Raw genomic sequence first — 18,746 nt, forward strand, 5'->3', positions numbered from 1 at the left:
CTTTCACTGCTAAAAGGCCATTTTAATTGTTTTTCATTTCATGTTGCAATATCATAACAGACACAAAACACTATCAGGAAATGAAACCCTCATTTATTTCCCTATTAAAACACACCTTTACCAATTAAGACACTCCACCAATTAACCAAGTGATTGAAGACTGCAGTGCTAATACAAATGCAACTTTAATCCGGAAAACATCAGCTCACATTAAGTGTTGGCTGTTTCTGCTATTAATTTACCGTGCAGTTTCCCTTGGCAAACAAATGTAATGACACAAAATTATTCAGGATGGTGAAAACCAAGGCTGACTGTGAAGGGAGGGGGTTTTGACCACTTTGAAGTGTTAACTTTTTCTCCTGACCTGCAACTGACCTTTTATTCTTTCCAGAAGAGTATGATTCTGAGAGAGAACTTACCTCTGAAGTAGTTACAAAGGGCTATTTTTAGACCTCTAAGTGGAGACTCAACTCAGTTGATGAAATAGCCCCGGCTATCCGTCTTCAAGAACAGATGGGAAAAAAATATTGGCGTGTTACAGAAATCAAGCATCGCCTTAAAAACCTTTCCTGGAGGGTGTTTGGCAAGACATTAACCACTCACCTCCCTGTACACTGATGTAGTGAGCATCTCACCTGAGACATGTGCAGCAGCAGCACAATTCAGGTGGGGGGGCATCCTGTCATCAGAAAACGCTGTGCATAGCTATCAGATCATGAAGTTTTCCCTAAACTTACTGGCATACGAAAAGTCTTGGATGGAACTTTAGAAGGGATGCAAAAAGACTATTTAGGATACTGTTCTAAGAACATTTTCCTGGAAGTAAGTCCCATTGAATAAAATGGGGCTTACTTCCAAGACCTGCTTAGAATTGCTCCCTCACAGAACATTCCTAAACAGGACTAGTGGCTTAGTGGCTGGAGTGTCAGATTAGCCAAACGGAGAGCCAGTTTGGTGTAGTGGTTAAGAGCACGGGACTCTAATCTGAAGAACTGGGTTTGATTCCTTACTCCTCCACTTGAAGCCAGCTGGGTGACCTTGGGCCAGTCACAGCTTCTAGGAGCTCTCTCAGCCCCACCCACCTCACAGGGTGTTTTGTTGTGGGGATAACAACAACATACTTTGTAAACCGCTCTGAGTGGGTGTTAAGTCATCCTGAAGGACGGTATATAAATCGAATGTTGTTGTTATTATTAGGATCTGGGAGACCAGTTTGAATTCCTACTCTGACATGGAAGCTTGCTGGGTGACCTAAGGCCTGTCACACTTACCTCACAGGGTTGTTGAGAGGATAAATGGAAGAAGGGGAAACTGTAAGCTGCTTTGGGTCCCCATTGGGAAGAAAAGCAGAATATAAATAAATAAATCTAATACAATGAATGCCTATCACATCCCCTCCCCTTTAGTTATCTTATCTAAACTGAAAAAACAAACTCCTAGGTCTGTTTTCATATGGAAGGTGCTCCACCTAGGTAGCCCTTTTCCAGCTCTACAATATACTGTTGGAGGTGGGATGACTGGAACTGTGCAGTAAGCCACTTTGAGACCCCACTGGTGAGAAAGGCAGGGTAGAAATGAAGTAAATATTCAATCGGGCTTACTCCCTGGAAAGCGTTTTAAGGATTGCATTGTTAGCAATACAACAGGACCGGCTACTCCCTGGCCCTTGGCTCAGTTTCAGGGGGTTATTCCTGTCAAGGTGCTGTTCACTTCCTAGAAGTAATATGGCCTCAGAGTATAGACAATTGTACAACTTTAGAAAAAAAGAGTGGGTGGGGAAGGACAGAGAAGATGGACCAAAGAATAGTGATAGAGAATGGAAGGATTACATAGTATTAGAGCAGCTGGTAAAGAAAGGTTCGGGATGATTTTTGAAGTCTGTCTTGCTCCTGTATGATTCCTTCCAAAGCCCATTTGAAAGGGGATTTGCCCAGACTATGGCCAAGTCCCAGAGCCCTTTTCGAATTCCAGAAGTGATCCCTGGAATATTTGACTTATAAGCAAAAAGATGCTCGTAGGCACATGCACCACAGCCTGCTGCCACATCACTTTGGTGTCCTAAGTGAGAAACCTTTGCAGGGGAGGGGAAAGGGATAAGACAAGGAGCCATTCGACTTGCATCTCAGCCCTTTTCATTGTTGTTAAGTGCCATCAATGTGCATGGTGCTTACAAGGTCCTTGCCCTGAGGCGCTTACAGTCTAAAATTGAGCACAAGGGAGACAACAAAGGAACGGGAGGGAAGTGGAAAATCCCTGTTCATCCCAATTACAGGTGTTTAGCCGCAGTTGCAGTAAGGAAGGAGGTTATCTCATATTAATTCTTCTTCTATTTGAGCTGGAGCCTGTTTTTTAAAAACATTTGGGTCAGTCAGCACGGAGATTTGTAAACGAATAATAAAAAAGGCTGTCTCTATGCACGCTGTTCTTTCATTCTCTCCCAATGAACTACGGCAAATGGTTGAGATTTGCTAAAAGGGAGATGGTTGCCTCTGAGCACGAACAGAGTGCTTCACACAGCGTGCTTTGAAAGCAACCACAAAGGCTTGACGCCAGCATCACGCTCTTCCCGGGAAGGCGGGACTGTAAGGTTGCCAGCTCCAGGTTGGGAAATTCCTGGTGATTTGGGGGTTGGAGCCTGGGGAGGGACCTCAGCCGGGCATAATGCCTCCCTCTCCGCCCTTCCAAGAAGCCATTTTTCTCTAGGGGAACTGATATCTGTAGTCTGGAGATGAATCGTAACTCTGGGAAATCTCCAGGCTTCAACTGGAGGTTGGCATCAGCAGGCGGGAGACGGAGCGTTCGCGAGCCTCTAAAGACGGCCCTTCCCCTCGGTCCGACCTCGGTAACTATGGCGACCGTGTTTCCTCCCTCCGCCTCTCCTTGAGCGGACCTGCGTAATCACTTGTCCGTCAGCTGATGCTCATGTGACTCTTCCCGGTCGGTAGCTGCAGCGCACGTGACCAGTCCCCCAAAGGGGGTCCCTCGAGCTCCGCCGTTAGTTGCCATGGAGACGTGGCTCGCTGCCTGCTTCGCCCTGGTGCTGCTGAGCCTGACCGGGAGGGCGCGAACGGGTGAGACTGGGGAGGATGCAGCTACTCTGCACATGCTCAGGGGCGAATTTCGTAGGCAGCAGCGGTTATGTTGTGTGGCAGACGGAAGGGCACTCTGCGCAAGCTTGGAGATTGTAGCATTGTCACACGGGCCAAGGGTGAGCCCGGGCACTGGATGCCTGAAGGCGGGTGTGGTGCTGCGGTTTGGTTTGGTTTGGTTTGGTTAGGAGGCCGGTGCTCTGAATCTTTCTGCCCGGTCTTGGCCCAGTCATTCTTTCTCAGCCTGGCCCACACGGAGCTGTTCTTAGAAGAATCAAATGGGGAAGGCAGAATTAAATATGTTTCTGCTTACCCCGAATCCCTTGAAAGAATTACTGGATTAAAACTGATGGATGACATTGGTGAAATCTGATTTTGATTCCTATAATGTAACTTACATTTTCTTGGCTGGTCTGCCTGACCAGATTTATTCATTTTTTTATAGTCCACCTTCCACACTGAGACCCAAGGCAGATTACACAGTGCAAATGAATACAATATAATCAACAGCTAGGACATTAACTGAGCAAAAAATGGTATTTGTCATTGCAGTTGTTATTTGATCTTTGTATTGTTTAATCAACAAAAAGAAACAAATTACAAGCAGTGTACATAATATGGCTCAACTATATACAATTTATGTGACAAGAAACACATGCGAATGCAGACAAGATTAAGGAGGACATTTACAGGCTGTTTGTTATTACAGTTATTAAATTGGTTGCCACTTTGAACCAAGCAAATTATGGGGGGAAGGAGGCATATGGTTAAATGTTTAGCCCTTCTCAGTTCTGCCTGTCTAGTGCTCCCCCCCCCCCAACTTTCTAGTGCACAGCTCTGGTCATGAAGCTTTGTACAACATACCCTTCAGCCACCCATTTTCTAGTCCTCATACCTGCTAAATTACTGTTTTAGAGGCTCTTTTGGCCCCTGAAAAGATTTCAGAGGTGCTTAATGCCTTTGCATGTGGGTTAACTGCTTGTCTTTTGAAATCAAACTCATAACAGCAGTGCTTTGTTGTAGCTTATGGAACCCCCCAGGCTGACTTTGAAGAGAAATATTTTGAGCAGTGGCTGGATCACTTCAATTTTGAAACCTATGGCAACAAAACCTTTCCACAGAGATACCTCATCACAGGTATGCTTCATAGCTTTAGGGGGGGGGAGATATTTCATTACACACACAAGCTATTTGAGAATAGTTCCTGATAAGAGCTGCATAAGAAGAGATTTATTATGTCAAAAAAGCAATTCATCAAGAACTTTCTGGATGGTACTAGTCTCCACGTGGAACATCAGTGTAAATTGCGCCAGAAACATCACTGGAAAGCAGGGGATGATCTATGGGATATTGGGCAGAGCATTTGCTTTGTATGCATATGGTCCCTAGGTTAGTCTCCAGTTAAAGAATCTCACATAGCAGATGCTGTGAAAGACCTTTCCATAATCAAGGCCTTGGAGAACCAGAGTAGACAGTTCTGAGCAGAGGGGGCTGATGGTCTAATGGTATAAGGCAGCTTTATATATGCACATAAGCTCGCCTTCAGGGCCAAGTCAAAAGTTCAAACATCAGATACATGGAGGTTACTTGCCCTTCTACCTGCCACGTCATGGAATTTTAGTTAGGTTGCTGGTCTTTTTCCCCTTGACATGTAAGGATGGCAAGTCAACTACTCAAACTTTTCCCATTGGATGCTAGGAGAACCATCACCAACTGAATTTCTTCTTGCTAAGCAGCTGTTACAGCACAGGAGCACTGCCAGGAGAAAGGTTGTTTGTGAGCCTTGAGAAGTCTTACTAGTTTCTCTATTGTGTCTGTTGATGGTCTCTCACAGATAAATTCTGGAAAAAGGGAGTGGGCCCCATCTTTTTCTACACGGGGAATGAAGGAGACATCTGGGACTTTGCCCAGAATAGCGGCTTCATCCTGGAGTTGGCAGAGCTGCAGAATGCCTTGGTGGTCTTTGCAGAGCACGTGAGTGTCTTGCCAACATTTTGCACGTAGGAGCAGGAAAATATGCCCAAGTGACTGCTATGCCACCATCTGAGCCAAAGGCCACTGGTGTAAGTTTAATTTGGCCTTTAATACTAATGGAGTCCACAGCCAATGAAATCAACATCAGAGGAGTCTTGTTAATGTTAGAAACATCTCAGAAGGGGAGCTGCTTTAGTCAGTGGCACCCAAAACACAGAGTCTTGTGGCTCTCTAAAGGCTAACGGGTGTATTGCCAGTTTTTCTCAGCCTCTGTCACTGTCTTTCAGCGATATTATGGGAAGTCACTTCCATTTGGGGCAGTCTCTCTACAACAAGAATATATTGGTCTGTTGAGCATCGAGCAAGCTCTTGCCGACTATGCAGTGCTCATTATGGAGCTAAAGAAGCAGTATGGAGCAAGGAACTCTCCTGTTATTTCTTTTGGAGGCAGGTCAGTGCTCTTGCTCGCTTTTCTCCACTGTTGCTGCTGCATGTTTGTATGGGAAGTACATTCCTCAAGGCTGGCACCATAATGACTGTCCACTTTGAGCAATAAAGTTTGACTCCGTTTCTGAACCCAGTTATGTCATCAGCGCTAGACTGCTAGGCTGTGACTACCACTGCATTGTCCACCTATTCCAACTTTTCTGTCTGCAGAGTAATATTTTTCCTCCCCTTGGAGATCCTTTGATTCAGGTTAGAGCCATCAGTGAGAAAACAATCTTGCTTTGTAAGTCTGGACCTTGTAGCTTCTTTCTCTCTTTCCTTTCTGCAGTTATGGAGGGATGCTAAGTGCATACATGAGAATGAAATATCCCCACATCGTGGTTGGGGCACTTGCTGCCAGTGCCCCTGTACTATCTGTGGCCGGGATTGGAGACTCCAACCAGTTCTTCAGGGATGTCACAGTGGTAAATTGCGGAAGTTTTGGTTAGGTTTACTTCATACCCTTAAGCAGTACCCTGCTACCCATCTCCATTATAAATGGGTTTGAATGAATGTGAAGAATTTCCAGATCTTTTGGCACATCTGAGCCAGAGATGTTGGGACTATCTAGATAAGGATTGTTCTGCACTGCTGAAGGATTATTCTTCTGTAGTCAGGCAAATTCAGCAGTTCGACATAGCATTTAATATAGCACTATATTCTTCACAAAAATCTGTCTCTAAGTCCTATTCAACAAAAGTTCCACCTCTCCCCACCACCCACTTTTCCTTTTGTTCATCCATTATCAGCCTACTAAATTACTTCATGTTTTCTCACAGCACTCATGAATTAGTTAATTACTAGTTTCTGTTCACTTAAGGAAGTAAGAGGGTTAAGTGCTGCTTTTCTTTTTGTGGCCTGCGGAAGTGACTGCTTGTACTTTAAAAAATGTATTATTACAATAATACAATTACAAAATAATATTCATTAATGAAAATGCAGCTAATTTTGCCAGCTACAAAGTGAAAATCAGTACTTAACTCCACCCTTCTGGAGTTGATAACTTATAGTTAATTATAATAATATAATTATAATTATAATAGTTAATTGAATTGCCATGAAGAGACAGAACTGGATGTAGAAGGAAAAGGATAATAGTTAAGGGGACAGTAGTCTTGAGAAATCTCCTAATACTTTAACAGATAAGACAACCTAGAGCTCTAATTACTTTTAAAGTTATAAATCAGTACATGCTATGTCTAAAAAACCTGGAAAAACTTAAAATGGAATGTGATAAGCTGCTAATGATGCCATCAAGTTTGTCCATAAAAATGAATCGAATAAGTGATGCCAGTTCTGAACTAAACAGCTAACATGGAACTAGCATTGTCTTTTTCATTCTTATAGGATTTTCAGAACTACAGTCCATATTGTGTCAAAGCTGTGCAAGAAGCATTCTGGCAAATCAAAGACTTGTATTTAGCTGGAGGTAAAGTAAGCTAACATATTGGGCAGAGAGCAGAATTTTTGCCGTGAACTCTTAGAGCATACAGACAAAATGCACAGTTTTTAGAGCAGTTTTTGAGAAAGTTTCCCTGAGTGTATGTGGATGTTTTCATAAGGAAGTGCTATAGTACAGAATCATCAAGCTTCATCACTTTGGCTTTCAAAGAATGAGGAATGACTTCTTTTGCAAGGTGCAAACAGCTCCTTTCCAGACTGAACATGTTATTTCCTCAATTACAGCTGATCAGTTAACATTTGCATAAATTTGCTTTCTCCTTGAACAGAGTTGCTTAGTTGGTTTGCATTTTAATTCCTGTAAAAACTTTGAAACTATCTTATTTAATTTGGCAAGGAATGATTTTGGTTACAGAGACGGAGTATGTGTGGGGATAGAAAACAGCTGGTTCAGTCTCCAGCATATCAAGGTAAAGAATCTTAGCTAGCGGTGTTGGGAATGACCCTTCTCTGCCTGAGACCCTGGAAAACTGCTGCTCTTAATGGTGGACTGTAGTGAGCTAGATGGACCAATGATCTGACTTGGTATAAGCAGCTTCAATTATTAATATGAAGGACAGAAAGGTAGCTGTGTTACAAATAGTGAATGTTTTCTTAAATAGGTTTAAACATCTCTCTACAACTACGAGGCTAGAGACTTTGTTTTGCTATTAAATGAAAGTAGAAATCTTGAACATACAAACTATGCACCAGTTTTCTGCAGAGATGTATACCCATCACATTGCATAATGCAAAGCACCCTTTTAAAACTTCTCCTGCTGCCTACAGCATATGAGATAATCGGCAGTAAGATGTCCATTTGTGAGAAGCTTTCTTCTAAGGAAGATGTCTATCAGCTGTTTGAATTTGTCCGGAATGCCTTCACCATGATAGCTATGATGGACTACCCTTACAAGACTGACTTCATGGGCCACTTGCCAGCAAATCCAGTCAAGGTGAGCACCTCTAGGATGTATATCCTAGGCTTATTCATTTGCCCCAGAAAGCCATTGCCCCAGCATTATGCTGGCTTCACCAGCTCTCAACTGGGCTGCACTAAAGTGTTTTCTTCTTAGGGAGTATCAACCCTATAGACTTCAACTGGCTTAACCAGCTTTTTAAGTCCTCCAAAATAATTAGCTCACAAAAGTACATGATTAGCTAACATATACCTACATTAAGTTATTTCTATGTTTTGCATGCAAAAAAAGTGTGTTTTGTTTGTGTAAAGGCTTCTTTCCTGCTCTAAATGCAATTCACATTCCTCACAAGTGAACAAATCTGGCCTTAACAGCTGGTCCATTTTTCCAGGGAACCCTAGAAAGATAGAATGCATTTGCACTTACACTTTCAAACAGAACTAGTTCACTTTACCAGCTGAGAAGTACATTTCTGGACCAGATAATGTTGATGCAGAGGATTAGGTTTAGAAGTGATTGAAGCACTTTTTTTACTGGTAATGTGAAAATTGGCTTTACCCTGTGGTGTACACTGTAGGAAATTGCCAGGATCATTTTGAGCTTTCTGCTGGGATAAAAGCATAAAATGTTGCATCAGAACACTGCTTTGGCTCCAGATGTAATGCTTTTTTGATCATAAAAAAAGAATCAGATTTTGGAAATGCTTTGTTTGTTGAAGCTAAGGCACTAGAACTATGCTGATTTCAATTTAATTGCTTGAAATCCAGTTTAGTGTAGTGGTTAGAATGTCAGACTAGGGCTGTGGAGACTCAAGTTCCTATCCCTAGTCAGACATAGTTGTCATCAGATGGCCTTTGCTAGCTTTGTCACTATTACATGTGCAGCCAATATGCAGCCTACAGGGCAAGTGTGGCTGGCCAGAGATTTTTAGCAAGAAAATTTTTCAACAGTGCAATTACATTACAATTACATCATGAAACTGTGCATTATGAAGAGTCACTGACAAAAGGAGAAAGTTGTGTATGAAGCCTCAAATGCACTTATGTTTGAGTCATGTCCAATACTTCTGCGACAAGTATTGTCTTGACTCAGACATTCAGTGACATTGCCATATCAGAGTTACTGAGTGGCTAAGACTGAGGATGGATGCACAATGCAGAGCCTCATAGTTCATGTATCCTACTATTGAAAAAACTTTGTAACAATGTAATAACTGCCCTTATATACTGCTCTTCTAGATAGATTAGTGCCTCAGAGCAGTGAACAAAATCAGTGTTGTTAGTATCCCTGCAATACTGCTGGGGAGGTGGGGCTGAGAGGAACAGCTTGCCCAAGGCCTCCCGCTGAGCTCATGGCAGTAGTGGGATTCAAACCAGCAGAGTGCTGATTTGCAACCCAACCAATTAACTACTTTACTGCACTTGGACACTCTGCTTTTTAAGGATAAAGAGTTTGTGCAAGGAGCAGGCTGTGTATGCTACCCTCAATTCCTTAAAGGAGGGACAAGATAAAACTCAACATGGTGTGTATATGTGTTAACCCAGGTTGGCTGTGAACTGATTCTGGCAAACCAGGACCGACTCAGAGGCTTAGCAGCAATTAGTGGTGAGTTTCAGTCTGACATCCCTTCCAAAACCTATGTGAATGCTGAATTTTTCCCAGAGAGGGAGTTGTGCATGTTTGGAATACATTTTGCTGTTCCTGCTCATTTCAGAAGGCGAGCTTACTGTTGGATTTTTCCTAAATTGTCTCCCTCTCTAAAGAGCATATTTGTTGGTGATGAAAAGGCTGAGGGTGGATTTCTTTTTGCTGGTGGGCGCAGGCTCAAGTGCTTTTGGCTTTTGCTGCTTCCCCTCAGTCCGATGAGAAAACCGAACAAAGCAGCAGGCGTGATCCACCAGTGCCTGGGGCAAGGAACCAGCCTTCTCCCACACTTTTCTGCCAGGGTTGCAGACAAAGATGCCATCATCTTTATTCCTGTGCTGCAGGGATCCACCGCCTGTGATATACAGTTGAGACTGGTGTGCAACCAGGCCAAACTGGCAACGATCAAAGGGTGAGAGATTGAGCAGGGTCCACTGATCGGTGACGGGGCAGTAAGACTCCATCTCATTGACAGGAATCCAGTCCTCTGCCTGTAAAGGACCAAAGGGCCATTGAATATCTAGGTGAATCAGAAGGAAAGGAGGGAGGCACAGGTCATCTCTAGCCAGTAAAGAGCAATTTTCTAGTTGCTCAGAATGGTGAACCAACTTGACCCAGAATCCATTTTAGGGGTCAGAGTGTAGCTCTCCCCTCTTGGCATACTGTCTGAACTTCAGGAAAGCTTTGTTGCAAGTAGCTTGCAGAGGAGAGTGTCCCTTTCTCCTAATTAGCCCATGCCATTTAGGTTTTTTTTTTCTTGATCTCAAGCACCAAAATATCCTAACCTGTAGTCAACGGTTAGGAGAGTTTTTAAAGAACTTGTGCATTTTGCATGGATTTTGTGTGTTAAAAAGCTGGAATGCTTCAGCTCTAGTTGACATGAGGAGGTTAGATTATTATGTGAACAGCTACTGGTTTGAGAATGTGAGTTTGGCTTGGCTTATCTACAAGTTTTCCTTCTACCTGTATGTTCTCCGGGCAACCCATATTCTCTGTTCTGACTGTGCAGACCTTGTTCTTTAATACTAAGGACTGGCCAAGTGCTAGATTTGGAGGTGATTCTTTCTTCCTCTTTAGAGTTATTAAAATGAATTAAACTACACTGAAGACAAGTCCGTGTCCCTTACAAAAAGAGATCATGACAGAGCCCTCAAGCTAAAACTAAGGGCATGGCTGGCAACAAATATGAAGGTTATTCCATTTTGGCACTTTGCACTGATCGAAGAGTCAACCTACATTGTTCAACGTCCTTCCTCCAATGCAAAAGATTCTGTTTTCAACTGTTGCCATTCCATGGTCACACCGGGCAAAAGTCATCGGCCGGTTCCTAATCCAACGACGCAGGCGAGAAAGGTAGCTGTATGTGTCACAGGAGGTTTTGCCAGCAGAGAATCCACCTAATGGAAAAGGGTGAAAATGACTCTTCTTCCAAAGTTGCTTTTGTGGGATGAATGTAGATCCACCTACATTTCTTCGACTCTTTTCATGCCTTACTCCTGAAGCATCCATGCAAAACATGCTTTATATTTAGGCTAAAGTCTCTCAAGAGCTGATGGCTGAGTAAGAGTATTATCCTACAAAGTAAGAAATGATTGTTCCTGACAGCCAAGCTTTTCACATTTCAGAATTGCCTGTTCTTAGTCTTTTCCTAAGATTTGACTGTTTATAAAAACAACATCCCTTGTCAAAGCAGTTGCTCTCTCTCACCTGAAATGTAGAGGATCCCCTTGTGGGTTGCTCCTGCGTGATCAGCCACAGGCACTGGGAAAGGTGTGATGGGCCGCCACTCATTCTCTGCAGGCCGGTACTCCTCTGCTGCATTGGTGAGAGTCCCCAGCAATGCTCCTCCCCCAACAGCCACAAGGTGGTCATTCAACACATCTGCATGGAAGCGAGTCCGCCGATCCAGCATGCTTGCCACTTGGAGCCATGAATTATGACGAGGGTCAAACCTGAACACCTGGAACCAGAAGAGGGGTGATTTCGTGGAATTATGAGTTCAACTATATTCCTTCTGCTGGTTACTTTGCCTTCAGTCCCTGCACCCTTAAATTATAAAGGGAAAACTACAACAGGCGGCAGCTCCAGGACTGAACAAAATATTCTTACGTACAAGCAGAGACTTGAGGTTCTCAGCCATTATTGACATTAGGATAATGGATGAATGAATGAAGTGTTTGGGAATTTGCACATTTGCTAGAGCATGTGACTCACTGGTGGTGTTTAATTCTATTATGTATGTGAAGCAGATATCAAGGAGACTTCTATAAGAGTTATATCCTGGGATTCAAGACTCTTGGGAAGTGGTTTTTCTTTCTCATGCTTCCCCACAACACTGTGGTGCATTCATGTATCCCACCCCACAGTTTCCTAGCTTTCTCCAATCTTTCTCAAACCTCCTTTGCTGTTAAATTTTGGGAAAGATTGCACTAAAGCCTGGGTAGCTGCTGTTGAGGTGGGAAAATGTGAGTTTTCCGCACACATGGCAGCCATTTTCCCTCTCTGTGCTGGTCATTTCCTCCTCTTGACTAGTGTGTGTGTGTGTTTTAATTTTTTTAAATCAGCACTAGAATATTATTACAGTTTTTTAACAATATGTGTAACAGGATCTTTGAATTCCTCATTTTATAAAAAAGTAAGTTTGTAGTCCCTTTGGTTGCTGAGATACAAGGGGAAAGGCATATCTCTACAACGGAAAACTTACTTTAAAAAATGAAATGTGGAAAACCGGAGAACCTGTTCCACTTAATATTATAATTTTATATTGATAGAACCATATTCTAGTGATGACTTTTTTAAAAATGCAAACGTCCCTGTGGCCCATGGACAGATGGTGGTGGCTACTGCTGGGAGACTGGGTTTGGAATACTTGCTCAGTGGAAGCCCTGTTGCCACTGCACTTTATCAGCAGCTGCACCAGTAATGGGGAAACTACATAAACCCTCCCCTGTGTGGAAACCACCCAAGAGAGATTTTTAGGCAGATAAAAAGAATATTGAGGTTGGTGATAGCAGGAAGCAACATAAGAGGGGATCATGAAAATCATGTTTGCTCATATTCCGGGGGTGGGGAGATGAAGCAGTACTAAATTTCTTGGCCCACGCACAATACAGCAGTGGAACTACTTGTCCCTTAGAAGTTACCTGTTCCTCCTTTGGGGAGGCCAGTTTGCAGCGTGAGAGCCATTGGCTTAGAAACCCAGAATTAGAAGCTGGATGAGAATCATCCAAATGGTTGGTCTCCATCCACTTGTGTCTAAATGTTACAGGGGAGGTCTGCACTGGTGCTCCATTGTCATAGGATGGATCATTCTGCCCTTCTTTGTGACTTGATACACAAGGGCTGCTGCTTTGGATGTATCCAGTGCTCACACTCCATTCATATGGACTCTTTCCACCCCTTAGTAATGCTGCGTATTTGAGCAAAAACCTATGCTCTCCTATAGGCATCAATACCTTTTTGGAAGTGTATAGTGAGATGACTTTAGTCTGTCAAGATGATGGTGAAGCAGCTAGAGAATATCAAAGATCCCAAATAAGCACAAAATTAGAAAAATGAGGTTAAGCGGAACAGGTGATTGGTGAGTGAGTGGCTCTAATTAGATCATTTTAAGTATTTAAAAAGCTGTGAGAATGAAAGAGAAGATGTGGTACAATCACTGAAGGATCTTTACACAACTTGCACCCGCGTGTAGAAAGAAACTACAGTAACAACTTTAGTGCCTGCTTCACAAGGATCTAACTTTCACCATCAGAAACCAGAATGTTGAGACTGGTTATAGGATGGTGTTGTGGATCGTGTTTCTTTGGGTTAGACTGCATGTAAGTTAGCTGGTGCAGAAATCCTTTTCTGTACAGTTCTGCACTTACCTCATTTGATGGATGTTGTCCTGTAGGGTCAAACTTGCCCTGTCCTCCCATCACAAAGACAAAGTCGTGGATCAATGCAACACAGTGGTTGTAGACAGGACTACAGAGGTCCCCTATCTTTTCCCACAAATGCCAACTCTGATCAGCAGCCCATACTTCTCTACAGATTGCATTGTCTGCCGTTCTGCCTCCAAGGATGAGCAGTGTTTCAGTGCCAGCACGAATCTTTGTACGCTCGGTCTGGAGTGTTGGCTGAGCATACAGCTGAGAGTGATAGTCCAGGGCCTCCTGAAGGTACCGGCGGCAAGTAGGTTCAGTCTTCATAATTGGTGTTTCCTGGACAACTTTCTGCAGATCTCGCAAAGGGATAAGGGGGAACCGTATGCGCCCTAATATGTCGGCTGCATCTTTCAGGCGAGTGCTGTCATATTGTAGCCAGCACGCTGCTGCATGGAACAGTTCCAGTTCACTGAGGGCCTCAGTCTGTGCTCCCTCCAAGATCTCCTTTAGAGTATCCCCGTCCAGCTTTTTCAGGCTCAATGGATCTGTCAGGATCTGACAGCAATGCTGGCCCACACAGCTGCTGGCTTTCTGCTTCAACCCTTCCGGTCCAAACTTTTTTGCAATGTTGAGGATTTCCAGGCAGGTGTGTTGATTCAAGCTGTCCCCCAAAAACTGAAAGCACAGCAGAATCACCTCCCGGACCAGCAGCACTTCCGCTGCCTTGAAAGTCTCCTCGACGTTCTGGAGGGTCAGCTCCAGCTTGTTAGAGTAAATGAAATCCAAAATGTTACGGAGGCCCCGTGCAGTGACTGATGCCAGTTTGATGTTGGCGTCTTGGCTGACAGCGTCCTTGAGAAAGTACATCTTGCAATAGCTGCTGACAGAAGCCAGAATAACTTTATGGGCAGGGAAAGAGTCTCCCTCCGCCTCCAGTGTCACATCACACAGGGCGTTTTGTGAGCGCAGGTTCCCCAGCCCCTCTAGGAGTTTGGCCAGGTAGGTGTCTGAATAAAGACACTGGCCCTCAGCCCAGACTTGACTGCTAAGAGGCATTATTCCAGAAGTCATGATGCATAAACAGCCCCTTCTCTGTTGCAAAAGCAATCTAGAGACACATCTCTAAGACTTGGAAATTCAGACCAACAGTGCCTCTGAATGCAGGTGGTAGAACCAACTGTCCTTTTGGCTGTGCTATGTGCTGGTGTTTTGCCTGTAATGTTTTATTTCTGGCTACTATGAGAGCAGGTCAGCTGATGTGTCATTTTCAAGGGAGCACTACTATCCTCTCCCTCCCCCCTTTCAGGTCTATTCATGAACACAAAGGCGCACTGTCTCTTCGGCTTCTCTGGTCATGCCTGAAGTGGCCAGGTGCAAGTCCAGACTTGCCTGCTGCTTTTCAAATGAACAAACATAGTCCGAGGCAAAGGAGGTGACCTGGGTTGCAATACAGGTAGCAAGGAGCAGGGCAGGCGATGGGAGTATTATTTTCTGTTGCTTGTATATCAAGATTGAGGGGAAAGTGACCCTGCTGAATCAGATTAAAGGTCTCATCCAGTTCAGCATTCCCCCCCCCAAAGAGGCCTTTGGAAATTGATACACAGGGCATGTTCTGAGACTTCTATCCTTTGGTTCAGAAGTAGACTGTCCTCATTTAGTTGTTTGTTGGCTGATAGCAATTCCATTATCCATAAATTTGTCAAACCCTTTGCAGTGTCATCACCACAGCCAGTGGTGGAAAATTCTCTTAATTTATGCATTGTGTGAGGTCTATCTTGAAATCTGCTACTGCTCAGTTTCACTAGATGTAACCTCAAGTTCCAGCATTAAGAGAGCTGGCAAAAAATCACTCTCCATGTTTCTTGTACTGGGCATAGTTTTGTAAGCTCCAAACAACCTCGACCTTTCCTTGCTGGGAAGGTGTTTCAACCTCTTGATCCTTTTGGTTGCCCCTTTCCTTATCTTTCCTAGCTATTAGTGTGGTTCTTCAAATGCTGGTAGGGGTCCGTTCTAAAGCTCATACACACAGCTTTTTAACAGCATGCTCCATGGCCCCCCCACGGTAGTCAGAGTGCAGTTCACTAGATCTTACAAGTGGACTATGTCCAAACCTGCTTTAACTGAAGAAGGGTACTTCTCGTCCCTGCCCCCACCTCCCTGTTTCTGTTGGTGATGTTCATGTTTGTCTTTTGTTTAACCGTACCCCCTTAACCTGACCACTGTCCTTTGTTCTGCAGGAGTCTTCTACAACTCAACTGGGCAGGTTCCATGTTTTGACATTTATAGACTGTACCAGAAATGTGCAGATCCAACTGGCTGTGGGACAGGCTCTGACTCCAAAGCGTGGGACTATCAGGTGCATTTGGGGGAATGAATGAAAGTTCTTTGGTGCAGCCCCCTCCCCCTTTTGATTAAAAGAAAGAAAACACGAAGAAATTGTGGTCTTACCTATTATCTGGAACAACTACTGCCAAAAATGCTGGCTTTGTGAATCAAGCTGAGTCAGACTCTGGCACCAATCTAAATGATGAAAGTTTAGATATTTGCCTATAATTGGTTTATCTTGAAGGCTTCTCTTGGTCTTGGGGGAGGGGAATGCAAAAACTATGCCGGTCAACAAAATACGACCACTTCTCTTACACACAAACCTAGTGTCTTGCCAGACGTTTTTACCGGCATCCAAGTTTTACAGTCATTAGGATTAAAAGCCTTGCTGTTAATCTCCACCCACCCCCATTGCTTAAACTCTGTTTTTTCCCCTAGGCCTGTACAGAGATCAACTTAACATTTGACAGCAACAATATGACTGACATGTTCCCAGAGATTCCCTTCACTGACACTGCCAGAGAACAGTATTGCTTCAGCAAGTGGGGTGTGCGCCCCCGACCACTGTGGCTACAGACTCATTTTGGGGGCAGTGGTGAGCAGCAGGTCTTTCTTTGGCCAGAGAATACATCTTGTCAAAATATGGATCAGCAACGGCTAGGCTCTGGGACAAACCTGCCCTCCTGACTGGAATCATTTGCTATTCTGCTAAGCCAGAGGCAGAGGGGCTCTGGGGAAAGAGCTCTAGACACAGGACTTGCAAACAGCCCTCTGTGTAGCATGGGTGTCACAGACCACTGTCCTTTGCAATCTTCTACTGTCTTTTCAAAGTTATTTCTAATTTCTAGGTTTATGCCAGGCTTGCTAGGGAGAAACACTTGACCCCTGCCATTCGCAGATTTGAGATGCAATTTTAATACCACCTTTGGTCTGATCATATAATGCAGTCTCCAGCTTGTATTTTCTCACAACGTGTAATTTTAATCACTATGACATTAAATTTTGCAGGAAATTTGGTTTGGCTGTTGGGAGGCAACAGATCCCTGCCAGTATTCAGATTTTGCCATTCACTGTGATTTTGAGAATGAATCCCCCATGAACGGTGAGGGTCTCCTGTACTCCCAGTATCAAGGAAATGCCTGTTCCTTTGATGATGCACATTTGTAGATTTCTAGAAACCTATAGCTTCAGGGACCACAAACCTTCAGTCCAGAGTTATTGTCCCCAGCAAAAAAACCTTCAGTCCAGAGTTATTTTCCCCAGCAAAATCCACACTATAGTCTTGCCCAATTATAGCTGCAGAACAACAGTCCTTCTGCCAAAGGGTGACAAGCCCACAGGCTTACTAGTTGCTGTTAAGGGAAGAGCACCTTCTTTTGAGCTCTGTAGTTACTGAAGTCCTTTCAGTAAAGCAGCATGTGGAAACTCAAAGGAAAAGGTAGTATTTCTGGCTTCTGCAGCATCTCTCATGTAACAAAATGGATACTCTTAGACATGTGCATTCATTTTCTCATCCTCTCCAATTTCCCTAGATCTGGCTGCTGCAAGCAACATCATCTTTTCAAATGGAGACTTGGATCCCTGGGCAGGTGGTGGGGTAAGTGTCTCAAGGGGAGATCTTCCCCTTTCCCTTGCCTGCAAACCAAACACAGTTCACTGAAGCCTTCTCTCGTGAGTTGGCTAGCAGGCCCCTAACGATCTGTCTTCTGGATATCATTCCAGATCAGAAAGAACCTGAGTGTGACACTGATTGCCATAACTGTTAAGGGAGGTGCCCATCATCTGGACCTCAGGTAGGTGTTATACAAAAAAGGCAGGATAGTAGCGGAGGTTGGGTTGTTATTTTGCATTACTACCATCAAATTGATGCCAATAACTGAAAGAAGTGATGAATCCAGCAAGCAGAAAATCATTTTAAATCTCCATGGTTGTGGGTGTTTGCATTTTCAATCGTTTATTTTATGCCACTAAATAAAATTTGGATTTTTTTGTAGTGCAGGAACTCTAGCCGCTATTTTCTTTATTCTCCTCAGTTAGAAAACTATTAGCACTGTTCACCCTACTGCCTTAGCTGGCCCTCATACCTGCATTCAGTTTTTGATAATGCATAGTTGAAAGCAGTCCTCCATCTCTTGGCATTTTCCTGAGTTTGCCTAGCAATTTTAACTTCTTTAATATTTTTAAATGCTGGATTTCCAGAATGAGCACTCCAGATTAGTAGGATTCAAATTCTACTTTCTGTAGTTCCCTGGATAAAGCCATTTTCTCACTCCAAAACATTAACATGATTTGGTGTTCCCATAGGGCATCCAATCCAGCCGACCCTCCATCTGCCAGAGAAGCTCGCAGCCAGGAAGCAAACATCATCCGCAACTGGGTGAAACTGGCAGTGGAAAGCACCGATTCTTGAAAGAACCAGCACCTAGACAATCTTCATCTGGAGCAATCACTGCACTATTCTGGTGCTGAAGCCAGTTAAAAACTCATTCACTAGAGAAACGAGCATTCATGTGTCTTTTGGAGGCAGTGACACTTCTGTGTTCTATGTTTGTGACAGCAAGAATAACTGTCCAAATTCCTCAGGTGCCGAGTTTTGCTTTGTGTGCACTTCCTGGACACTGGAGAAGATAACACAGCTCTGCCTTGATACCATCTGCAATTGGCTCTTCAACTTCACAGGTACTGGCTTTCTTACAGCCATTGGTCTTTAAGTGACTCTTTAGAGGAGGCGGGGAGGAATCAGGGCTCCTACATTTTCTGGGTTTTTATTATCAGAGGAGGGGTTCAGGCTTTGTCAGTACTTTGAAAAAATCTGCAGCGCTGAGACTAGTTAACCAGTCCTCCATATACCCTGTTGAAATTAATTAAAATTAAACTGATCTTATAATGAAGCTTAGGTAGAGAAACAGTATGCTAATTCTCCTACCCTGTCCTGGGGTAACCAAAAGCTTAGAATAAAACCATCCAGGCTGTCTGGCTTTGATAAGGCTGAAGGGAAT

General features: G+C 43.7%; 2 protein-coding genes across 2 annotated transcripts; one reads left to right on the forward strand and one right to left on the reverse strand.

Annotated features, from left to right (window-relative positions):
* The first annotated feature begins 2,942 nt into the window (after positions 1-2,942).
* Positions 2,943-18,325, forward strand: DPP7 (dipeptidyl peptidase 7). Its single transcript, XM_054998286.1, has 13 exons — positions 2,943-3,071; positions 4,113-4,226; positions 4,924-5,063; positions 5,351-5,514; positions 5,839-5,974; positions 6,897-6,978; positions 7,779-7,945; positions 9,454-9,514; positions 15,660-15,778; positions 16,186-16,342; positions 17,280-17,344; positions 17,470-17,540; positions 18,052-18,325. The coding sequence occupies exons 1-13, from the start codon at positions 3,005-3,007 to the stop codon at positions 18,155-18,157; spliced, it is 1,449 nt and encodes a 482-aa protein (XP_054854261.1). The 5' UTR covers positions 2,943-3,004; the 3' UTR covers positions 18,158-18,325.
* On the reverse strand, positions 9,459-15,357 carry LOC129342490 (kelch-like protein 13). The gene is made up of 4 exons (XM_054998285.1): positions 13,423-15,357; positions 11,261-11,513; positions 10,790-10,950; positions 9,459-10,044 (listed from the first exon to the last, which is right to left on the reverse strand). Exons 1-4 carry the CDS (start codon positions 14,491-14,493, stop codon positions 9,667-9,669), a joined length of 1,863 nt encoding a protein of 620 aa, XP_054854260.1. The 5' UTR covers positions 14,494-15,357; the 3' UTR covers positions 9,459-9,666.
* Positions 18,326-18,746: the final 421 nt, after the last annotated feature.

This window comes from Eublepharis macularius, chromosome 14, assembly GCF_028583425.1.
Source record: "Eublepharis macularius isolate TG4126 chromosome 14, MPM_Emac_v1.0, whole genome shotgun sequence".
Lineage (NCBI taxonomy): Eukaryota > Metazoa > Chordata > Lepidosauria > Squamata > Eublepharidae > Eublepharis > Eublepharis macularius.